Consider the following 20,668-nt stretch of genomic DNA (forward strand, 5'->3'; position numbering starts at 1 on the left):
ATCCACCTCCACCTGCACCCAATTCGATCGATGTCCCACTATTCGGTTCGTCACTCAAAGGTTTTTCTGTCTCTGGGTGAAAAAGGAAGGCACCTGGGTTTTCAACTTCTTGCAGCCAAAATAGCCGTTTGTTAACGTCTGCGTGACCTACCTATCTAGTTGCAGAACTTTCTGTGTGTCTTGTCCAACCGCCTGTACGCCATTTTCAGAGACAATCTTCATTCCTTTGCCTTCCCCCCTTTGGGCCAGTGCATGCCTTCTGCTCCCCGATATATCTGTGCGGACGCTGGAGTGTAGTTGAGGACTATGGGAAATATGGAGACTGAGCGTCGCAATGGGCTGAAGCGGAACTCTGCCCGGCAGGAGAGTTATAGTCGCCCGGTGGAACGGAGGCTCAGTAGAAAATCTTCTTCTAGGGATCGTCCTGGGGTTGTGTATCCTGACAGTTTTCAAGATGCCACAATCCGAGCGGTAACCCCCGACACCCCGACCGATCAAACGAATAGTTTCCCCATATCCAACACAGAGTACCTTGCCTCGAGCGAGACAACGTCTCCCCGCACAACCATTCACAGTAGACCTCCAGATCCCAAGCGAGACTTCACTACCCCTTTCTCTTCTACCGGTGAGGAGGATGACAACCCGTCTGAACAGAGAAGTCGAAGGTTACGGTCAAAGACTACGACTCTGGAAGATCAGAGAAGTGAGGTATCCCCCAATTTCCTCTCAAGAACGCGGAACAGATTAGGCTCCCTCAACACGACTTCACCACCAAGCACCAAATCTCAAGAAGATTCTGTTGGATCCATTGGCTTTCCCTCTATTATCCAGTCACCCACCCAACGACAACAGAAATTGATCAAGGCGCCTCTTGGAGGAGGGTCGTTAATGTCGAACATATCCCGCATTGATGCCGTACTAGGTTCCCCATTGCTGAACACAGACTCTTCGAAAATACTTCAATTAATGAAGACAACTTGCGGCAGAATGCACGGAATTCTATATTTTCGCACAGATCCTGTGGGCCCTTGGACTTCGGGATATTGTGCCATCAATGTCGCTACTGGAAGCTTGATTTATCAAGCTAAAGGAGAACCAGCGCTTGCAAAGACCTTGATACCAGATCTACGTGGCTGCCATGTTCGGACTCTGTACGACTCAGAAACCCAGAGCGCGTATTTTACCGTGACGACACATTCATCCACCTTAGGCATTCAATTACGCCCCCAAGTCAACGAAACGTTCGATTCTTGGCTCGCGGCCCTACTCTGTTGGCAGCCCATTCGACCAAAGGGCGTAAAGGATAAGATGACCAAACCACAGAATTTTACGATTGGTGAACGTCGCTGTTCTGACCGTCGAAGGAATTCCGAAAGCACCATGCAAAAAGATGCTGCTATAATTAAAGTAGGGAAAATGCTTCTCTGGGACAAGTCTAGTGCGGCCGGGGTTCATCTCCCTACATCCTCTGCAAGGATATCGACATTCAAGCAGCAGAGGGTGTTATCTTCATCATGGCGAAGAGTGAGCTGCTCCTTACAAGAAAATGGTCATGTTAAAATTTTCCCAGAAACGGATATTACGCCTATTCACTTTGTGCAGCTCTCTCAACTTTCTCGTTGTGCTATTCAAAAGTTAGACCCTTCCGTTCTTGAAGACGAATACTGCATCGCCATCTACCCGCAATACACTGCCCACGCCGGGGCTGAAGTCACATCTCGACCCATATACTTGTCTTTCGAGTTCCGCATTCTCTTCGAAGTCTGGTTTGTTCTATTCAGAGCGTTTACAATACCAGAGCTCTACGGTCCAGAGCAGCTTCCAGCGAACGACGAGGCTTCTCGAGCTCAACCTGTATCTTCACCTCCCCCAACAGCTCTCACCGACATGTTCCGGATCGAACGACTCTTGACAGTACGAGTAATCGAGGCCAAGATGACCTCACCAGCTGTCAAGGACGAAAATGATAGCTCGAAGAACAAAAAGATAGTTAAAAACCAATCAGGTACTGGGAAAATTTTGCATAAAAACTCGGTTGCTGGTGAATATTACGCTGAGGTGTTACTTGATGGGGAAATAAGAGCCAAAACTGCCGTCAGATCTGCCACCTCCACGCCGTTTTGGAGGGAAGATTTCAGCTTCCACGATCTTCCGCCAGTCCTGTCTAGCGCATCACTTATTGTGAAGTCACCTACCCCTACGCAGAAGGATTGGACACTCGTCACCCATGGACCTTATTCGCTCAACCAAGGGGAAGTCAATCCAATGACAGTTGGAGACGTTGAGGTTGCTTCGCATGACGCTACCTACGGTAAAATCTACTTGCGATTAGAAGAACTAGATACATCGGCAGGAGTTGAGAAGTGGTGGCCTATTCTTGACGAAAAGGATCAGCAGGTTGGGGAAATGCTGATGAAGGTCCAACTTGACGAAACTGTCGTGCTAATGTCGCAGGACTACGCGGCGATGTCTGAACTTTTACATTCGTTTCCGAATGGTCTTACAATTCATCTTGCTCAGGTTGTCCCCGCTGAGCTGCGACCGTTATCGGAAACACTACTGGATATATTCCAAGTGTCGGGTCAAGCTGGGGAATGGATCATGGCGCTGGTCGAGGACGAGATAGATGGTATTCATAAAGAGTCATCGACTAGCCGGCTACGATACACCAGCCGCATCCATTCAAATGACTCCTATGAATCCGGACAGGAGCGGGAAGTCCTGGTTCGTGACTTGGGTAGATCAGCCACCGTCGAGGCGAATTTGCTTTTCAGAGGCAACTCGCTTTTAACGAAGGCGTTGGATTTGCATATGCGTCGACTGGGACAGGAGTATCTGGAGGAAACGATTGGCTCAAAACTTAGGGATATCGATGAGAGCGATCCGGATTGCGAAATTGATCCTAATAGGGTACAGCGGTCTGAGGATCTGGAACGGAATTGGAGGAATCTTATCATTTTGACGAGTAGTGTGTGGACGTCGATTGCTGCTTCCCCTTCGCGATGTCCTCCGGATTTGAGACATATTTTCCGACATATCAGGGCCTGTGCGGAAGACAGGTATGGCGACTTTCTTCGATCAGTTACCTATAGTTCCGTTTCCGGTTTCCTTTTCTTGCGATTCTTTTGTCCGGCAATTCTAAATCCTAAGCTGTTTGGACTGCTTAAAGGTTTGTGCCTTGGGGGCTTCTCCATGTATACTTTTAATACCTCATGTTCCGCTGCTAATATGCTACTAGAACACCCTCGACCGCGTGCTCAACGTACCCTTACTCTCATTGCTAAGGCACTTCAAGGATTAGCTAACATGACGACTTTTGGCAACAAAGAACCCTGGATGGAGCCAATGAACAAATTCCTAATCTCTCACCGGGTTGAGTTTAAAAATTTTGTCGATTCGATCTGCTCCATACCAGCTGAGCGCCCGACCCAGATCGTCAACCCGTCATATGCAACTCCCATTCAGATCCTAGGTCGTCTACCCTCCACCTCGCGCGAGGGCTTCCCAAGCCTACCATTCCTCATCGACCATGCGAGAAGCTTTGCCATGCTCGTAAAATTATGGCTCGACCTAGTGCCGAAGGATTTTACCGAGCTTCAAGACCTCGATCCAACTCTCCTCAAGTTCCATCAACTCTGCGTGGCTCTGAACCAACGAACAAAGGATTGCCTGAACAGAGCCGAACTGGCAGAGCGGCCAAGCGGCAATCTGGAATTGAAGTGGGAAGAGCTTGTCGAGCAGATGGAGAAGTCCTCGACGTTTTACGAGGAAAGCTCCAGCAAGGCGGGAACCCCCAGCATTGAAACTGCGATGACCCCTGGTGGCAGTTCAGCCACTATAGCGGGCAGTAAGCGGAACTCGATGAGCTATTTTCCTCGACCACCTTTCCAACACCGGTCTACGGATGTCAGTCTAGGCGACGATATGGATGATGATGCCCCGTCAAGCTCCGCGTCAGCGACATGGGAACATGGTCGGCTCCCGTTTTACTCTTCAGTTTCCTCTCACCAGCAACTCCTGCAGCAGCACCAGTACCCGCAGAAATTTGCGGAACCCCGTGAGAGCGCGGAAAGCTCGAAAAACTCTTCGACGTATTCGCTTGAGTATCCGGAGACGGCTGCAAATGCTAAGGGGAGACAGGCCAGCTTGTCCAGGGATCCGACGAGTAAATATCGACTTTTCGATTTCTCGAGGAGGGGTAAGGGGAAAGATAAGGAAGGGTCTGCTGGGTCTGTTTCCGGGCCTGGATCTGGGTCGCAGACTAGAGATACAAGGGAGGCTGGGCCACGCAATGAATTTTGATGAATTCTTTTCAACGCCTGATATTAGTAAGGGGTGCAAGAGCATGGACGACGATTTATCACCAGCTGCAAAAAAGTTATGGCTATGCAGTAATTCATCATATTTACACGCGGGCGTTTTCTTTTCCTTTCTGTTTTCTCCCATTTCCTTTGTTTTTCTTAAAAATGCATTACGAATTAATGGGATATTATTTTCCTGATATCTTCACTCTTATATTATCTAATCTCCCATCTTTGCACCCTTCATGTCCCTTTCTTTCCTGGGTTTGTTCACAGTTGTACCTATTTTGATAGTGTTTCTAGCCCATTTGTGTTGTATACTTTCCTGCTCCCTTTTAGGCACTCTCTGTCTTTTTTACTTGTCTTTCATGTCCTTATTAAAAGATACGAGAAACATCTCGTCGGAACTTCCAACTCTATGTCTCACACTAGCAAGAACCCATTTTTCTTCCCCCCTTTATCGGTTCGATACACCTATTTCCTTTCTGAGTCAGTCACACTCTTGCACTCATCCAACGACTACAGGCTCCTACTATTATCCGTTACCTTTCTTAAACTTGGGCGGGCGGATACCTACCTGCTGTTTTCTATCCCTATCCTACGCTCGCTCTATCTCCCTTGTGCCCTTTTTCTCTCATACTCTCAATCCCACAGATAAACGATTGACATTGCTTCTTTTTTACAGGCACAGCACAACTCATACCTCTCCTGCAGTGCGATCTAACGATCTAGCATGCTCATTATAGGCTAACTGTCCCTGGTATCCCTTGTTAGAAAGTTACCCGGGTTCGTGTTTCGTTCCTTGGTCTTTTTAATTTTACTTCTATTTTCTCTCGCCCCTGCGCGTTCTGACTCCCCTCCTACGCGTTTTCCCCTGTCCGGTCTCTGTCCTCGTTTTTCCAATGCGACAAGGCGCATTCATCTGGTGTTGAATACCCGAGTTAAAGTGATTTTGGGATATGGTTTTATTTACGCACTCCTTTTGGTGAATTTTTTTTTTTTTCCATATCTACGAAAAGAAGGTTGGTTTTCATTATGATCTTTTCTCCGTTTGGTTTCCTTTGGCTCTGGCTTTTGTATCTATGGTGGGGCATTGTATGTTACAGTTTGGTTTTTATTTTCTAGTATTTTTTCTGTCATTGGGAAATATGATTCGTAGACATGCCGTTCTACGATGGATGAGAGACGACCCGGGATTGTTTGCATGATTGCATGGTGATAGTTATGGGCGTGGATCTTTCTGTACGTATGTATATATACTGTAGGCAAGGAGGGCTCGATTGGGTGGCCTATGCATTGCGGTAGGAGATATTGATTCGAGGCAAAGAGCATATTTAATAACTATTATTTTGTCTCATTTCTTTTCTTCGGGGAAGCCAACTTGCCGAGCTTCGTTGAGGCCCCCTCTTAAGCCTTCAAATGCATTCAGAGATCTCCATGTGGTGATTGTTTGTTCCCTTATGGGAACTGTCGAGTATTGTGTAATTTTGTGAGGGATGGGAGAGGATGAAACAAGGAGACCTTGACTTTAGGCTGAAAAGGGATGCACTGGATGTACATATAGTTAAATCATGTTACTTTTTGGCAATTGGGCCAAACTAAGGGAAAATATATTGCATACTCCCCAAAGGATAGCTGCTGCGTAGGGGAGGTTTTTTTTTTTTTTTTTTTTTTTTTTTTTTTTTTTTTTTCATGAATGGTCGCCCAGGCAGCGCCAGGAAAAGGCCGCTGGTCTACCGGAGCTTGGAAGTATATGACCGACCACACATCGTCGGTTATAAATTACAGACGATCCTCACAAACCCTTTCATAAATGATTCTGAGGTGGTTATGTTCATGGGAAAATCTGACCGCATGGTAGATTTCGTATCCGTATACGGTACGGAGGACGTTAAATTTGTTTGATAGTTAACCGCTTGTCCCCTTGAGTTCTGCTTGGTACTTAATGGTGACTTGCAATTTTTTTCTTCTTTTCTTTTTTTCTTCTGGAATTCACAGATTCCTCGATGCATTGCATATGTTTGGTGATCTGATATTTCGCTTCCACCGCCATGCGGAACGTAGTGATGAAAGATGCCAGGGTCATTTTGCAAGCTACGATTTCCGCCTAGCCGGGTTGGCTAATATCGAAACATCCCACCCAAGTAATGAGCTGAACTGCATGCTAACCAGGCGGTGGAGTTGGAAGTTGACATAATGGCGGCCATGCTGAAGGTTGATGCCGTCGGTGAAGGCCTTCTTGTTAGCTATTTCGTTGCTGGCGGTTGGCTGGCAATTCTGCAGCAAAGGAAGCAGATGATGTCAGTGGGTCTGGAAGGAAATCGACAACGACGAAATGGATCACACCACTTCTTCAACACATCTTCGCAAACCCTTCGGTCTCCAGCACCACACTCCTTTTTAATCCAGCGGCCTCGGTTCGTAATTCCTTCAATTGCACTTGTTGGCTTTGTTTGAAGGCTGTAACACCACTTTGCTCCAAGCTGGCATGTATGTTTGGTGACCCTGCTCTAGCAGAAAATGTGCAAAACTGACATTTCGCTTCAGCTACTTTTCATTCTGTCCCTTAGTATAGTGAAATGGTTAGCTCTACAGATTCAGAACAACTACAACATTCCCAGTTTAGCCAAAGCCATGAAGAGCCGCCAGATTGCATGGTTGGTATTTTGGTACCGCCATTGACTTTCCCCAAGTCTTCATACAGTGGTCATGAACCGCCGCAACCCAAGTTCGCTGAGAAGGAAGCAGTAGAAACATTGCTCAAATCAGGAGTTGATAAACAGACCTATGCGGAGAATGACTTTGTTAGTCTGGAGCTGGACAACTTCGTGATCTATGCACTCCCTTTTGCATCTCCAGCGCCTCATGGTATGGTTTCACTGGATCAAATCGCTGGAAAACTGGGCAGACAGACCGAGAAGTTCTTTTTCGATGGAGTGCTGAAAGTTCCCGGGAAGGAAACGGATGGCATGTCCATGTACCTGGAGAGAGTGCCCTTCCGTTTGGTATCGATTGGTGGATATGAAGATACTGAGCAACATAGCGTGGGAAAGGACATTTGGATCCAGTCGGCTTACGGTGAATCTTCCGGCAAACATCTATGGTATCAACTGGGAGCTCCCGTAGCTGAATATAAGGAGTACCATAAGACATTCTCTTGGATTGCGGACCTGGGAAAACACCTCATCGATTATCTCCACCATCACAAGGAAGTCACTTTTTGTCATTTCAAGAAGGATTTTTCCACCTGGCTTAAAGAACTTCACAGCGAGGATCCGACATTCATGCACTGGTTTAACGAAAATAGAAGCATCGACTTCAGAAAACCCATAAATGCTTTCTCGAACTTTCTTCAGAAGCAAGCATGGGAACTCGGTTCGAGTTACTGCGATCATCCCATTTGGGATGAACTTGGCGTTACGTATGATAACCTCATTCCAGAACAACCGCAAAGGGCGAAAGGGACCATTGTTACACCGTATGTTTACGAATGCTTTAAAAATATGGAATGGGCAGACCACCTTAATGCTGTGGAGCTCGATTCCCAAATGTCAGTGAAACACCAGTCCCGACTGGCAGAACTGGGGTTTATTCAGAAAGGGAAGAAGATTAAAACGAAGACAGAACCTATCATTGACGGCACCATGGTAACAGCTTGTCCAAAGGATGTTGTTGCCATTCGGAGGGACCAACAAACTTGTTGGAAGGGCACGGAGGATTTGTGGTATGCTGTTGTGCAGGATATACACCCCCTCAAAACTAAACATGCACGTTTAAGTTTAATTTGGCTTTATCGTCCCTCAGACACCGTATGCAGAGATATGAACTATCCGCATAATAATGAGCTCTTTCTTTCCGACCACTGCAATTGTGGGGATGGCGTCGTAGATACGAGTGAGATTGTCAAAAAACTCAATGTCACATTTTTTGCCCATAAAGCAGAGAAGGGGGCAGATTTTTTTGTTCGACAGACATATTTCTCGGACGATGAAACTTTCACTTCTTTGAAGAAAGACCATTTTTCATGCCAATGTCGACAACCACCGACAAAGCCAAATTTCGAAATTGGAGATACCATTCTGTTTGAAAGTGCTAAGGAGTCTCACCCTGACCAAGTGAATCTTGAGCCGGCTGAAATCCTAGAGTTCGGGGAATCTTGTCAAGTTAAAATACGATTACTCCTCCGCCGGAGCCAATACTTTGGTGCTAAAAGTACTATTTGCAGACCAAATGAGCTCGTGTACACGAACCGTACCCATGTTATCCATGTAAATCAGATTGAGAGGCGATGCCAGGTCAGATTCTATACCGAGGAGCAAAGACAGAATGGGTCTATCCCCGCGCCATATAACCGCGATGGGACTGGGGACGCTTTTTACATAATTGCGCAAGAGGCTGAGGAAGGCTCTGACCTGGTAGCCCTACAGCATCCTCCTGCGGGATTCAAACAAGGTTTTGATTCTGAGGATGTCACCTTTCCAAAGCTTCGCGCACTCAACATTTTTAGTGGCGGAGGAAGCTTTGATAGGGGTCTTGAAGAGGGAGGTGCAATTAGGAATGAGTGGGCTGTGGAATGGGAGCTCGCTCCCATGCTCACCTATCGTGCAAATCAGCATGACCCAGAAAGGGTAAAACTATTCTTGGGCTCCGTCAATGATTTCCTTCTCCGAGCTTTCCAAGGAAATACTGAAGCTAATGACCTTGTTGCGAAGCTGGGTGATGTGGAGTTCATCTCAGCTGGGAGTCCATGTCAAGGATATTCTAGTGTGAACAGTTGTAAAGAGAATGAAGTGTCCATGCGCAATTCATCAATGATAGCGTCAGTGGCCTCATATGTCGATTTTTTTCGGCCGAAATATGCCATACTGGAGAATGTGATAATGATGTCAAATAGATCAAATAAGAAAAACCCATTGTGTCAGCTACTATGTGCATTCGTTGGCATGGGCTATCAGCTTAGAATCCTTAACCTGGACGCTTGGAGTTTCGGAGCTCCGCAGAGCAGGTCCAGGCTCTTCATTTTCATTGCGGCGCCAGGATTACAACTTCCTGCACATCCACCGCTGACTCATTCTCATCTATCGAAGACGACCCAAAAATCTCTAGGTGATGCGCCCAATGGCTTACCTTTTGGGAAAAGACGTTGGGATATCCCTGTCTTTGACTTCTTGTGCGTTTCCAAATCACTCATGGACCTCCCTCGTATCGGAAGAGGAAAAATAACCCCTGTTGCCTATCCTGACCATCGAACCATGAGAACTGAATCAGCTGCCAATCAACGCTTGCTGAGTTCTGTGCCCAAAACTCCAAGGTGTCAAGGTTTATTCGAAGCTGTGGCTAGGGGGTATATTGACCTTGAAAAGACCCAAAAGAGGAAGCTTCGCAAAGGCCAAAGGGCATGGAGTCGCATTCATCCACATTTATTAATGCCGACCGTCACCACGTTTCCTTCCCCGTTTTGCAAATTTACGGGAAGATGGCTTCACTGGGAAGAAGATAGGGTGATGACGGTGATGGAAGTTCGAAGAGCCCAGGGCTTCCCTGATGATGAGGTATTGATAGGGTCTCCGGCCCAACAGTGGAAAGTTGTGGGAAACAGTGTTGCAAGGCAGGTTGCCTTGGCGTTGGGGTTGGTCATGAGAGAAGCATGTGTTAAAAATCACGATAAAAAGGTGCACGAGAACAACGTCATGGTCACGAATGGCTTCCAAGTTGTTGTGGAAAGGCCCGAGGTGGAATCTGGGATACCAACTACCGAACCAACCAGAGAATCAGACGACTCGTTGGAAAGCAAAGCAGAAGCAACACAAAACACTCTGCTACCACTGGGAGTTGTCATCTTAGAATCCAAAAATACTAACGAAAAGAGTATTAATAACAGTCCTCTAAAGTCTCCAGCTGTCGATCTTACAAAAGATACACCTCCCCCACAGAGCCTTACCCCTGACGTCAAGCGACCCGAGAATTTTATTGCTTCAATCCTAACACCTTGGCTTGTTCGATCGGAAGCAGTAGCAGTCAGTGAGGACGACAGTAGCACTCTTAATACCACTTCAGAAGGTGATAACTTCTCTCTTCACTCTCAAAATGTGAAAAGATCACTAGATCACTCTTTTGTTACCTCTGGGCCTGAACTTGCACATCTACCCCCGAAAAAGCGGAGACTCAATGACGAAGCTCAGGATGGGAGTGATGAGTTCTGGTCAGAGATCACATGAAGGATTGGAACTGTGCTACATGAGATGGATATTGTTATCCATCGTTGACCCATTACTCTCAGTTGTTCAACGAAATTCCATTTCCATTAAACTGGCTGGTACATGTTTTCAAGTGTTTGGATGTCATTCGGCTATTACCTCTGGAATCTCCTGCGCCATGAGGAATTGGAGAACCCTGTTGCTGTTTGGGCATATTCACTAGAATGTGAAATCTTTCATGACCTGAGGTTTAAGTCATGTGAGATGCTACGGAGAGTAGTTAGTTGCCTATGTATTCGCGCTTCTTATATTTCCCATCGGTCACAAGCACCGAATACGGAGTGGTTTTACCCTTTTCAACATACAACGACGATTAAACGACTTTCCGGGCATGGCTAACTCACCCTGTTATTGTCGTGTAGAAGGATGGATGTATGGATGGGATAGAGAACATAGAGAGCTCTGTATCATATAGTTAACCAACCAAAACACAAAATCTATTTGCTTCAAAGTTTGATCAATCAAAAACATCCTGAGATGAAAGTTGCTTCCTTTTCCCCCCTAGCTCCGAGTATACACCCAAAATAAAATAAAAAATTATTACTCAGTTCAAATCAGGAAAATGGCTAGGTGAACTATATTTCTCTCAGCTCTCCTTCTACTCCTAACTTCCTTCAAGTGGTCTTAACTACCTAGGTGTTTTCTTCTTCGTTCCAAGTTACATCCACAAACAAACTTTCCCGCTTGCTGTACCACCCACAACCCAATCCCGAGTAGGATGGAATACTGCAACAGCGGGCACGGCAGTTATTAGCCCTTCACCGCTAAGTTGTGCTAATTGATCGCCTGTGGCGGTGTAAATGTCCACGAAGCGGTTCATGTTTCCGATGCAAAGGCGTTGGATGCCAGATTGCGGAGAGGCTTGCCACTGGGGTTTGAGGCTAAAAAATGGGTTGGGTTAGTTTGTGGATGAAAATATTGTGAATAATTATTTTACGTATACGGAGAGCAGGTATGTAAGTATTGTAGTGAATAGATAAAAGGGAATTGGTCTAGGGATGTATGTAAATATTGGGTAGAGCAGGATTGTGATGGAGACGTACATAGTAACCCATCGTCCAGTCTGACAATTATGTCTGATAGTGGTCGTAGGATTCATGTCATCCTCGTCAAGAGTGTGACCCGGATTCCATGACTGGAATCCCTTCTTTCCAAAATCGTGTATTTTGATAGTATTATCGTATGAAGATGTTGCAACTTGGCCAGCACTATTGAACGCAGCATGCGACACGGAGAGTTTGCTCTCATGCCCACCAACGGGTGTTGGGTCCTTCTTGGATAGTTTCCGGATATCCCAAAGGCGCATGAAACGGTCTAATGAAGCGGTTGCAAAGAGGTGTGGTTGCGAGGGACAGAGGGAAAATCCACCGATCTTCTTCTCAGAAAGCTGGTACATATCCGAGTTGCTGGTGCTTCTATTCCTATGATTGCTAGAGCCCCCGCTTCCCGATATACGGGTGTCATGCCGACCAAAAAATCCATCAAGTGTAGTAAAGTATAACACGTGCGGATCATTAGTTGCCATGTCCACACCCGACACTGCCTCATCGTCTGATTTTGAGGCGGGTGCATACGCTTCCGTCGCGACGGATTTCTCCAGATCGAGCGCTCGAATGGAACTGTCGTAGCTGGCTGTGTAGAGTTTGGATGGGGTCGAAGAATGTATTCGCATTGCGCTAATTGTCCGGGCATGGGGCTTTATGATTGTTATTACAGGGTCGGGATCTTCTTCGTCATTGTCTTCGTCGTCTTCAGTTTTCACGTTTACAGGAGGTGTCTGAGAAGCATCAAATATGCCCAAATTACCAAGCTTGTCACCTGCGAAGACCAATGGTTTGCTCTCAGTGGGGTGAAACGCCATCGAATATACTCTTTCTGGTGCTATTTTTATTCCTATATTTTTTTACAGTTATCAGTACCTTGTGAGCGGTTTTTTGGAATCCTTGAAACCCTTACGATTAGGCTCCCATGGCTCCCAAAGATTCAACCCACTCATTTTTTCCCGTAAGGACTTCAGCTCCTTGTCTGTAGTTTTCTTAATGTCCTCTTCACCAAAAGTTCTGGCAAAACGCTGCGGAGCAGTTGCGTCCGTTCCTAGAAAGGTGGTACTATCCCATTTCTGTCCTCCAACGACAATATCTCCCATATTAAGATCTCCAGAGATACGCATTCGTTTTGCTTGCGCGACCGCCTTTTGAGCTTCATATTCTTCCTCAGCTTTGCGTTTTGCTATCTCACTATCGGCAGTCAATCCAGCTAGCCGTGACGACGTTCTTCGTGGCACTGGCGCTTCATTCTCTTTCTTAACACGTTTCGCGGGTTTCTTTTTGGAATTGTTTGATGCTGGCTTTGAGGACTTGGTAGAAGGACCCTTAGTAAATAACCCTGAAGATTGGGCTTCAAGGGTAAGTTTTTTCAACAGCGCATCGCGCTCTGCGATGTTGGCTGCGCGTTGTTTTTCGAAATCAGACAACTCTGGCGCGGATTCCTCAAGAGTCATTGGCTCAGTAGTAATACAGTACGGAGTCTGAAACGAGAAAACTATGCTGATGATAAAGTCAAAAATACCTCCTGCAGTAGAAGAAGTGCTTGTCTTGTTCTTGTCGGATATACCGCGCAATTTGATTCAATGCTGGGGTTTGCCTTGTGGTTTACTGCGCTTAAAAATCGCATGCGTCGCGCAAATTTTCAATTATCTCAGCGCGGAGTTGCGCGATGTCACGTGAAGATGTTTAATTTATTCCTATTTTGGAATAGCCAGCGCAAAAGTGAAAGAGTTATGTAATTCCACGTGACAATTAACTAGTTAAATCTAAACCTTAATCTTCTGCCGTCTTTTTTTTTTTTCTCTTGCACCAAATGTTTGACGAGGAACAAAGGAACCACTGCGGAACAGCAGCAATTCAATAACGAAAAGCTTTTGAGGCCATCTCGGATCGAGTCATGGTCGGGAATCTACACCGGGGATTCATCGTATATCAGAATGATGGCATTTTTCTTTCGTTCCTGCACCATACTCTAACCCTGACAAAGCCAGTTTACCGATATAAGTCGCCGCCTTTTCCACTCTCATGTCCTGCCCCCTGCGGCACCTCCAAAAGATCATATCAATCACGGCCTGCTCAATTCAAATCCCACAATGTGGAGTTGCCGATTCCGCAATCAACTACATGTTCCACAACTGATCTGAAAAGCGACACAGAGCGCAACATCACTTGCAGTTCTCAACTATCAGAGTCTTCGTCGCAATCTAATCTGGGGAAGCATTATGAAAGAGATCAGAACTGGGACCTGCTCTCTTCTGCTATCGATGATTTAAAGTTATCTGCGGACTACCAACGTAATGAGGATCCCAGATCGTCTAATGCTTCGGAAGACTTAGCCCAGGGAAACCAATCATCTAGATCTTCCAATTCCATCTTTGATATATTGTCCAACTTCCGGCCAACCCCCTGGGAAAATACACTGAATGAACGGAGGACTCGGCAGGCTAAGGTGGCACAGGAAGACAACTCCTCGTGTATTGATGATCCACCGGAGTTTGCGGAAGATGTTAGATCCCGTAAATCTGCTTCTCTCGTGGACCTTACTGCTAGCCAAGAGACTACAGTCAAAAACCGGCGCAAAACTAACATGCCCAATCGCGATGGAGAGAAAATCCTTGGAATGCAGACAATGGAAATACCTGCGCCCACACAAATGATTGATATCCCCTTTGAAAACACAGTTAGGACACGGAAGGACAAACCAGAATTCTGGGAGGAAGTTGACATTCCTAATCGCAATACAAAAGGAGAACAAACCATTCGATATCAAGGGAAAGTATATAGTTTTGCAGCTGGTGATAAAGATGAGCTAATCCCGGGCATGAGTGCATATGGCGCAGGCAAGCTTGCCAAGGAAGTGGCAAACAGAGCGGTCAGATATATCATCGCTGAGTTGGACGATTGCATTGCAGGTGATAGCGGCGATGTTGAAATCTGGAAAGTGTGTGAAGAACGTATATTTGCAATGCTGAAGCTTTTCTCTGTTGAAGATGAAGTTATCGCTTCTACCATGCCCCAAGATGGGGTTGCAATACGACACGCGGGTCGAAAAAATTCGCGGAAATTTGAATGGCGGCCATCAACATCTCAAACTTTGGATCCTTTACATATACCGGCCGGAATACCGGTGAGACCTTTTGTTCTCCACGCTTTTCCTGAAACCCTTCTTCATGCACTCCGCCTTCTTCACACCCACTTTCCAATGTCAGAAATAACGATACAAATGTATGCCTCCATCAAAGCTCGCGGACGCGTCGCCCGTCTCCTAGCATCTGATACAGAGATTTACAACGAGTTAATATCCTACCATTGGCGTGTCCACAACAATCTTCCGCTGATAAATTCCCTTTTGAAAGATATGGAGGATCACGGTGCTTCAATCTCGTCGCGGACCGAGAAACTGTTGAACAGCATTTTCAATCAGAAAAGGGGAATGGAAATGATGAGTAGGAGGTCCTCCGGGCCTACTCTTACCAAGGGAATCCCGTGGACCTCTGAGTCGGATTATCGCGCATACAAGGATTTCTTCGGCATCAAGGGGAAGCGTGAGGGTTGGTTTTTCAAAGTGAGGAAGCTGCGCAGGTTTGAAGATCGTAAATTTAAGGTAACAGCAGAGATACATCGGAAGTTGCCTGCGGATCTAAAGGGGTCTGCGGAGTCTGAATATGCACGTCTGGCTAGACGTGGCCGCGGAAATTTCATGCCACATGTGGAAGTCGAATCAAATGAGTGAGAATGGGACTGTGAAATTTTCCCCCGGCTCCTTTCACCTTTTATTCCCCTTTAATATCTCCCGCAAACACCCGTGAATTCTTTACAATTATTATCCTTATCACGGTTTACTTCCTAACTTTTGTGTTCTTATCGACATACATACACGTGAACGTGATTAAGACTTGAAGCGAACTCAACGGGGCGGAAGACACTCCGCCTACGGAACCAATAACCTTGTGACACTTTATTGCCGCTTTGCGGAGGCCTATAAATGCTTGTGGTCAATATCAAGAAGATTCGTAGAAGCTTCCAGCAGCTTTTACTCTTGCATCCTTTCGTTCCATGACTTCAGTCAAACCAACCAGACATGTAGAAAACAGTGAATATGAAAGCCCCAATTGGGAAGAGCAATTCACTGATCTAGTCAACCATATAACCCATCTACTTTACCTCACACCATAATACACAGATTTTGTCTTATTTCCAAATCCACCACTTCAACTGGCTTTCACCCACTTTGTCCCATGCTCCAGAAAATATGCGTATTCATTTCATATCTTCACTCCCCAGCTCCTACCAACCCCAATGACACTGCCAGCAACAAATCCCAAGTATCCCAGAACGTGACTAAAAGAGTCCACAAGAGAGTTGACATCGCTCAGCTGCCGTTCCACAAATTCCTTCGTCGCTGTGAAGTTCGGAGAGGTGTCCGCTGTCATAAAGACGTCTGCACTAGCGAACACGGTAGCAACGGATAGTCTCTTTGTGTACCAAGAGGAGTCGACGGAGCGGTCGTCGGCAAGATAGAGGATGTCAGAGGATAATTTGTATAACTCAGAGACCGACGGCGCGATGTTATAGGGCAGAGACATGGTTGCAAGAGCCTGTGGTTGTTAGAGTTAGTTAAAAACTTGGGTTAATAGGGGATATTGAAACCAATACGGGGGACATTAAATGCTGAGGAATTGGCAGGAATGAGGCAAAGAAGCACCAGGGGGAAACAACAAAAAAAATAAAAATAAAAATAAAAATAAAAATGTTCACTTACATCCTGCCAATGCCCTATTATTCCCTCATTCATCCTTAACCTTTCTAATATCAAGAGCTCCACTTTCTCCTCCACACTTAATTTCCCTTTTTTCTCGGCTTCAACCCCCCCAAAAAGTTCCCCGGTCTCAACTTTCCGTCGTAGAATTCCCCTCCTGCTAGCCAGCCAGTAGGTTATCAGCGCAATTTCCCCACCACCCGGAAATAGCTGCAATGATGCATCCAAGTACCCCGTATCCCGAGCCCCTAATGTGAGCGAGTGAGTCGTAAATCCGTGCTCTGGAACATGGGCTACGGCCGCGGAGAGAATGGCAGATTGCTCAGGAGTATACATGTCCGCGGGAGGATCTGGAGTTGGATGGAATGAGGAGTGGTAAGTCCGCGTCCGCGACAAAATTGCGGAAGGAATAGGAAGTTGCAGCCGCTTTGTGCAAACCTGGACATGGTGGTGTTGATAGAAGGGAGGTTGATGTGGATTGAAGGGAAGCTGTGATTTGGAAGAAGCGCAGGATCTAAGGAGAGCTGACGGAGTAATTCTGGTATTTAAGGATTTGGAGAACGACGACGTGGCGGCAGGACGCCGTGTTAGAGAAATCGTCCGGGCCATTGAGGCTGGAGGTAATTGGAAACGTGCAACCATCGGTTTCTAGGGCTGATGGATGGACGTCTTAGATCTCCGCTGCTCGTACGGTGTGTTGACTGTTAGAATGTGATGGTTTAACAATGGGAACTCTGCCACTCAATGACGCTGAGGGTGCTATATTCCGTTGATCAAATAGTAGTAACTCATAGGAAAACGCCCAATACTGGTTCCAAAGCGTGGAACTGGTACAAATGGAAGGCTGGCATAAATATGTACAGATGGAGATGGATATGCGAATTTATGTTGATATCGCGAAGTTGCACATCAGAAATATTCTAAGGCTGCGCGAGGACCCGGAGGTCACGTGGAACCGCGGGTTGGATCTGACCTCATCCATCAATTCGGATCCATATTTAGGCTTCGCAACTTTCACAACTTCGCGCCTCCAACCACTACAGTCGCCAATCAAGTCATCGTATCAATTAGAGTCGTATCCATATGGATAGGAAAGTGGGAAATTGAGAAAGCAAATTACTCACCGATACAGCTATCAGACCCATTCATTCATTGACCCAGAACTCTGAAGGGCGTGGTCAGACAGAAGGTATGAAAGGGCAAAACGGTGGGGAAAGAGATCTGAATGCTTATCTTACACCTAAAATCCGGGGCTCAGACGGAGTGTTCTGAATATTTGATACAGTTGGCTGCCTTCATGTGTTTCCCAATATTTGGCGCATATCGCAAGTGAACATGAAGGGCTGCGATTTTCATTTTCGATATTCCCCCGCCAAACCTCACTACGTTGCAACCCGTTGGCCCAGCGGAGAAGCATCTGGAGCATTCGAGATCATGACAAGACATACTATGACTCTCTGGAATCAGGCTTCACTCACTGCTCGATTTTTCCTAAGATATTTTTAAATAGCGAACATATCCAAATCACACTCTGAATAGAGAGGACTCCGGATCTCAAACCTGATGCCCAGAGGCCTTATCACGTGAACCCAGCTCACCCCAGACAGCATATTGTAACGGAAATTTCGAGTTGTGTGAGAGGTATTTGATATGGCGTCGCTAATAAAAATCTTGCTACCTGCTGGATATGCTCTGCCACAATGCTAGATATGGCTATGTTATGCGACTATTCCACAACGCTTATGTGCTTGATCAACATACACAGAAAGTGTTGTACGGCCCGGGTTGTTCTGAAAGGCATAACCTGGGTATTGCGGAAGTTAGTAGACAAGAAGAATTTGCGGGACATGGGGAGAAATATACCTCTCACATGCACCAGGTTCAATTTTTCATCCGGCTACGGGAGATCCAAAATCGGAGAACGTTCACGGTCTGCGGAGCATTCCACAATTCTCAAATCGCGGGAAGACAAGTCACGCATCCGAGAATAAAACTTTTATAACTATGGATCTTGGTACTTACCAAGGAAGGTTATCCAAAGTGTCCAACCCAACTTTCCTTGCAAACAAATCCTCGTTGGTCCAATGAAACCCGCGTTTCGCGAAACTGTATGTGGTACGCAACCGAGAGTGGACCAGTCCAGGATCTCAGAGGTAAAGGAGATATTATTACCATTCATTCTAAACTGGTTCGGGTGCTCATGTCCTTGGGTTTGGTCGCGTATTGTCCCTATGGATGTATATCAATGCTGACCTAAAAGAAAAATCTGCGATCAATAGATGGAGGAATGTATGAACAGTCTAATACCTATTCAAACAGTAGTACATGGAGGGATGAGTAATATCAATTTGCTACAGTGATATAAATAAATGAAAGAAATGGAATCTGGGTGGACGAGAGAGCATACCCCTTAAAATGACCGCGCAAGCGCAAAGAAAGAGACTAATTCAAACGAAAAAGGGGGTGGCACGTTCTCTATACAAATACATACAAGGGCAAAGACATAGTAACCGCGTAATTCGGCGTATCCACAATCTCAACGGTTTTGAGATTTCCCGCCACACTCGCACGCATCCAAGCCTCTTCCCGATTCAACCTCTTAGCTCCGACCGATCACGCGATAAGATTTCTCGTAGTTTTCCTTGCCGCCTCACGAAGGTCCGGATCAATTCCCATAGCTGCATACTCCCCCTCTCGCTTGTAACCCTGCCACACTCCCCCAGATCCTAACATCACATATTCTCCGGGGCTCTTTGTAACGCTTTCCCCTAACTATTCTATTTCCCGATGACTCCTGTAGGACATAATAGCACACCCAACACGAAAAGGTCAAGATAGCCAATGCGAAAGGAACTAGTCAAGCACACAAGAATGAACATAACTCCTAGAACTTCTGTGTGCAAGCCTGGTAGTAGGATTGCCCACCTTTCCATAACACAGCATGTTTTCCGATTTGTTGTAGCTTTAGGCAACGAAACGACCGTTGGAAAAAATCGAAAGGTCCCCACACAACAATTCAGATAGAATCTGTGATTCACTTGAGATTCCCGGTGCCCAACTGCTGTGCGGCGCATATTTATCTCTTAATTAAACTTTTGGCTATTTTCCATAACCTTAGGAGGTGGGGATTTAAGAGGCCAGACCACCCCATATCCATAGACTTCTCCCCTGGGCCAAACTCTCATTGTGTCCCTTTTCTATGGTTTTTCTATCGACTGGATGTAGCGTTCATTCCAGCTTTAGTGGTCAGTCAGTGAGGAAGTACGACGGCGGTGACCACTCATTGGCCATTTTCGTTCTCATTTTCTGTTTTGCGGTTCTTGTCCGCTCGTGTCTCGTTTTAAAGAGGGGTGGGCAAGGGGGGCCGGCGGGCACGTTGAACGTTTTCTCGTTATGGAAGGTTCATGAACCAGTGTGCTTAACACGTATCCTTGAGTGTGTTTTCAGAGGAAACTCAACGGAGACGGATCGCTGGTTAGTGATGCATGTCACACATTCCGGTTACCGCACACCCGTCTGGCAGGAAGTCGGTCAATAACTATAGGTCAAAGTATAGCGAGCCATGGATGTTATCTGGTGTTAGGTGGTTCTCATTTGAAAGATTGTAAGGGGGGTCTCCTGGAAGAAAAAAAGGAAAACTAAAGCAGGGCTCCGGGGCAGAAATTGTTTCCTGGTTGGCTATCCAATGGCCGAAGATTTTCTTGCTTTTCAGAAAAAACTAAAAGAAATATCTATAAGAATTAGCTCCCGGTACTTTTCCGGCCGTCAAAGCATTAAGTCATGATTGAATGGGATGAGCAACAAAATTACAATGGACACTTGAGAGGAAACGGGGTATGTAGTGAAAGAGATCAGAGAGAGAAAAATAAAGGAAAAAGATGTCATTTTGAAAGCATAATGATCAACGGGGATGTCAGATACATACGGATGCCTGTCTCTTCCCCTTCGTTTTGTCAATTCTCTTAAAAATCCCGGAAAAGCGGACGATATTATCCACTGGACCGACGCAAGTTTCTTCAAAGAAACCGGGTGTAAAAAAAATTTAAAAATCAATGATTGCTGCCTCCCTGATTCAGAGAACGAAAAGATGAATCAAGTTGTTGAACTATCATCCTTCTCTAATAGTCGTAATAATCATCATTGCCACATCATCACTTTATTGCAATCATCGCCATCGCAGGGGAGCAGTTAGACGTCATTTATAAATCTTCAAAATAAAAGACGAATCTGCAAAATGAAGGAGAAGTTGTTGCAAATATAAGTCACCCAGAAATTGGCTCTAAGACGGCAATTTCTGCCCTGGTC

The 20,668-nt window shown here is 46.0% G+C and overlaps 5 protein-coding genes across 5 annotated transcripts; 3 read left to right on the plus strand and 2 right to left on the minus strand.

Moving 5' to 3' along the window:
- Positions 1-306: 306 nt before the first annotated feature.
- On the plus strand, positions 307-4,302 carry PAAG_11985 (hypothetical protein; the record flags this gene model as incomplete). Its single annotated transcript, XM_015847541.1, has 2 exons — positions 307-3,169; positions 3,239-4,302. 2 exons carry the CDS (start codon positions 307-309, stop codon positions 4,300-4,302), a joined length of 3,927 nt encoding a protein of 1,308 aa, XP_015702844.1.
- A 2,195-nt stretch (positions 4,303-6,497) lies between these two features.
- On the plus strand, positions 6,498-10,519 carry PAAG_05080 (DNA methyltransferase Dim-2; the record flags this gene model as incomplete). The annotated part of the gene is made up of 2 exons (XM_015845464.1): positions 6,498-6,718; positions 6,877-10,519. 2 exons carry the CDS (start codon positions 6,498-6,500, stop codon positions 10,517-10,519), a joined length of 3,864 nt encoding a protein of 1,287 aa, XP_015699690.1.
- A 697-nt stretch (positions 10,520-11,216) lies between these two features.
- Positions 11,217-13,058, minus strand: PAAG_05081 (WD domain-containing protein; the record flags this gene model as incomplete). Its single annotated transcript, XM_002792899.1, has 3 exons — positions 11,217-11,439; positions 11,602-12,451; positions 12,515-13,058. The coding sequence occupies 3 exons, from the start codon at positions 13,056-13,058 to the stop codon at positions 11,217-11,219; spliced, it is 1,617 nt and encodes a 538-aa protein (XP_002792945.1).
- Positions 13,059-13,501: 443 nt separating this feature from the next.
- Positions 13,502-15,337, plus strand: PAAG_05082 (hypothetical protein; the record flags this gene model as incomplete). The annotated part of the gene is made up of 1 exon (XM_002792900.2): positions 13,502-15,337. The coding sequence occupies one exon, from the start codon at positions 13,502-13,504 to the stop codon at positions 15,335-15,337; it is 1,836 nt and encodes a 611-aa protein (XP_002792946.1).
- Positions 15,338-15,869: 532 nt separating this feature from the next.
- PAAG_05083 (hypothetical protein) lies at positions 15,870-16,972 on the minus strand (the record flags this gene model as incomplete). Its single annotated transcript, XM_002792901.1, has 2 exons — positions 15,870-16,202; positions 16,367-16,972. The coding sequence occupies 2 exons, from the start codon at positions 16,970-16,972 to the stop codon at positions 15,870-15,872; spliced, it is 939 nt and encodes a 312-aa protein (XP_002792947.1).
- Positions 16,973-20,668: the final 3,696 nt, after the last annotated feature.

Source organism: Paracoccidioides lutzii (genome assembly GCF_000150705.2).
Source record: "Paracoccidioides lutzii Pb01 unplaced genomic scaffold supercont2.13, whole genome shotgun sequence".
In the NCBI taxonomy this organism is placed as follows: Eukaryota; Fungi; Ascomycota; class Eurotiomycetes; order Onygenales; family Ajellomycetaceae; genus Paracoccidioides; species Paracoccidioides lutzii.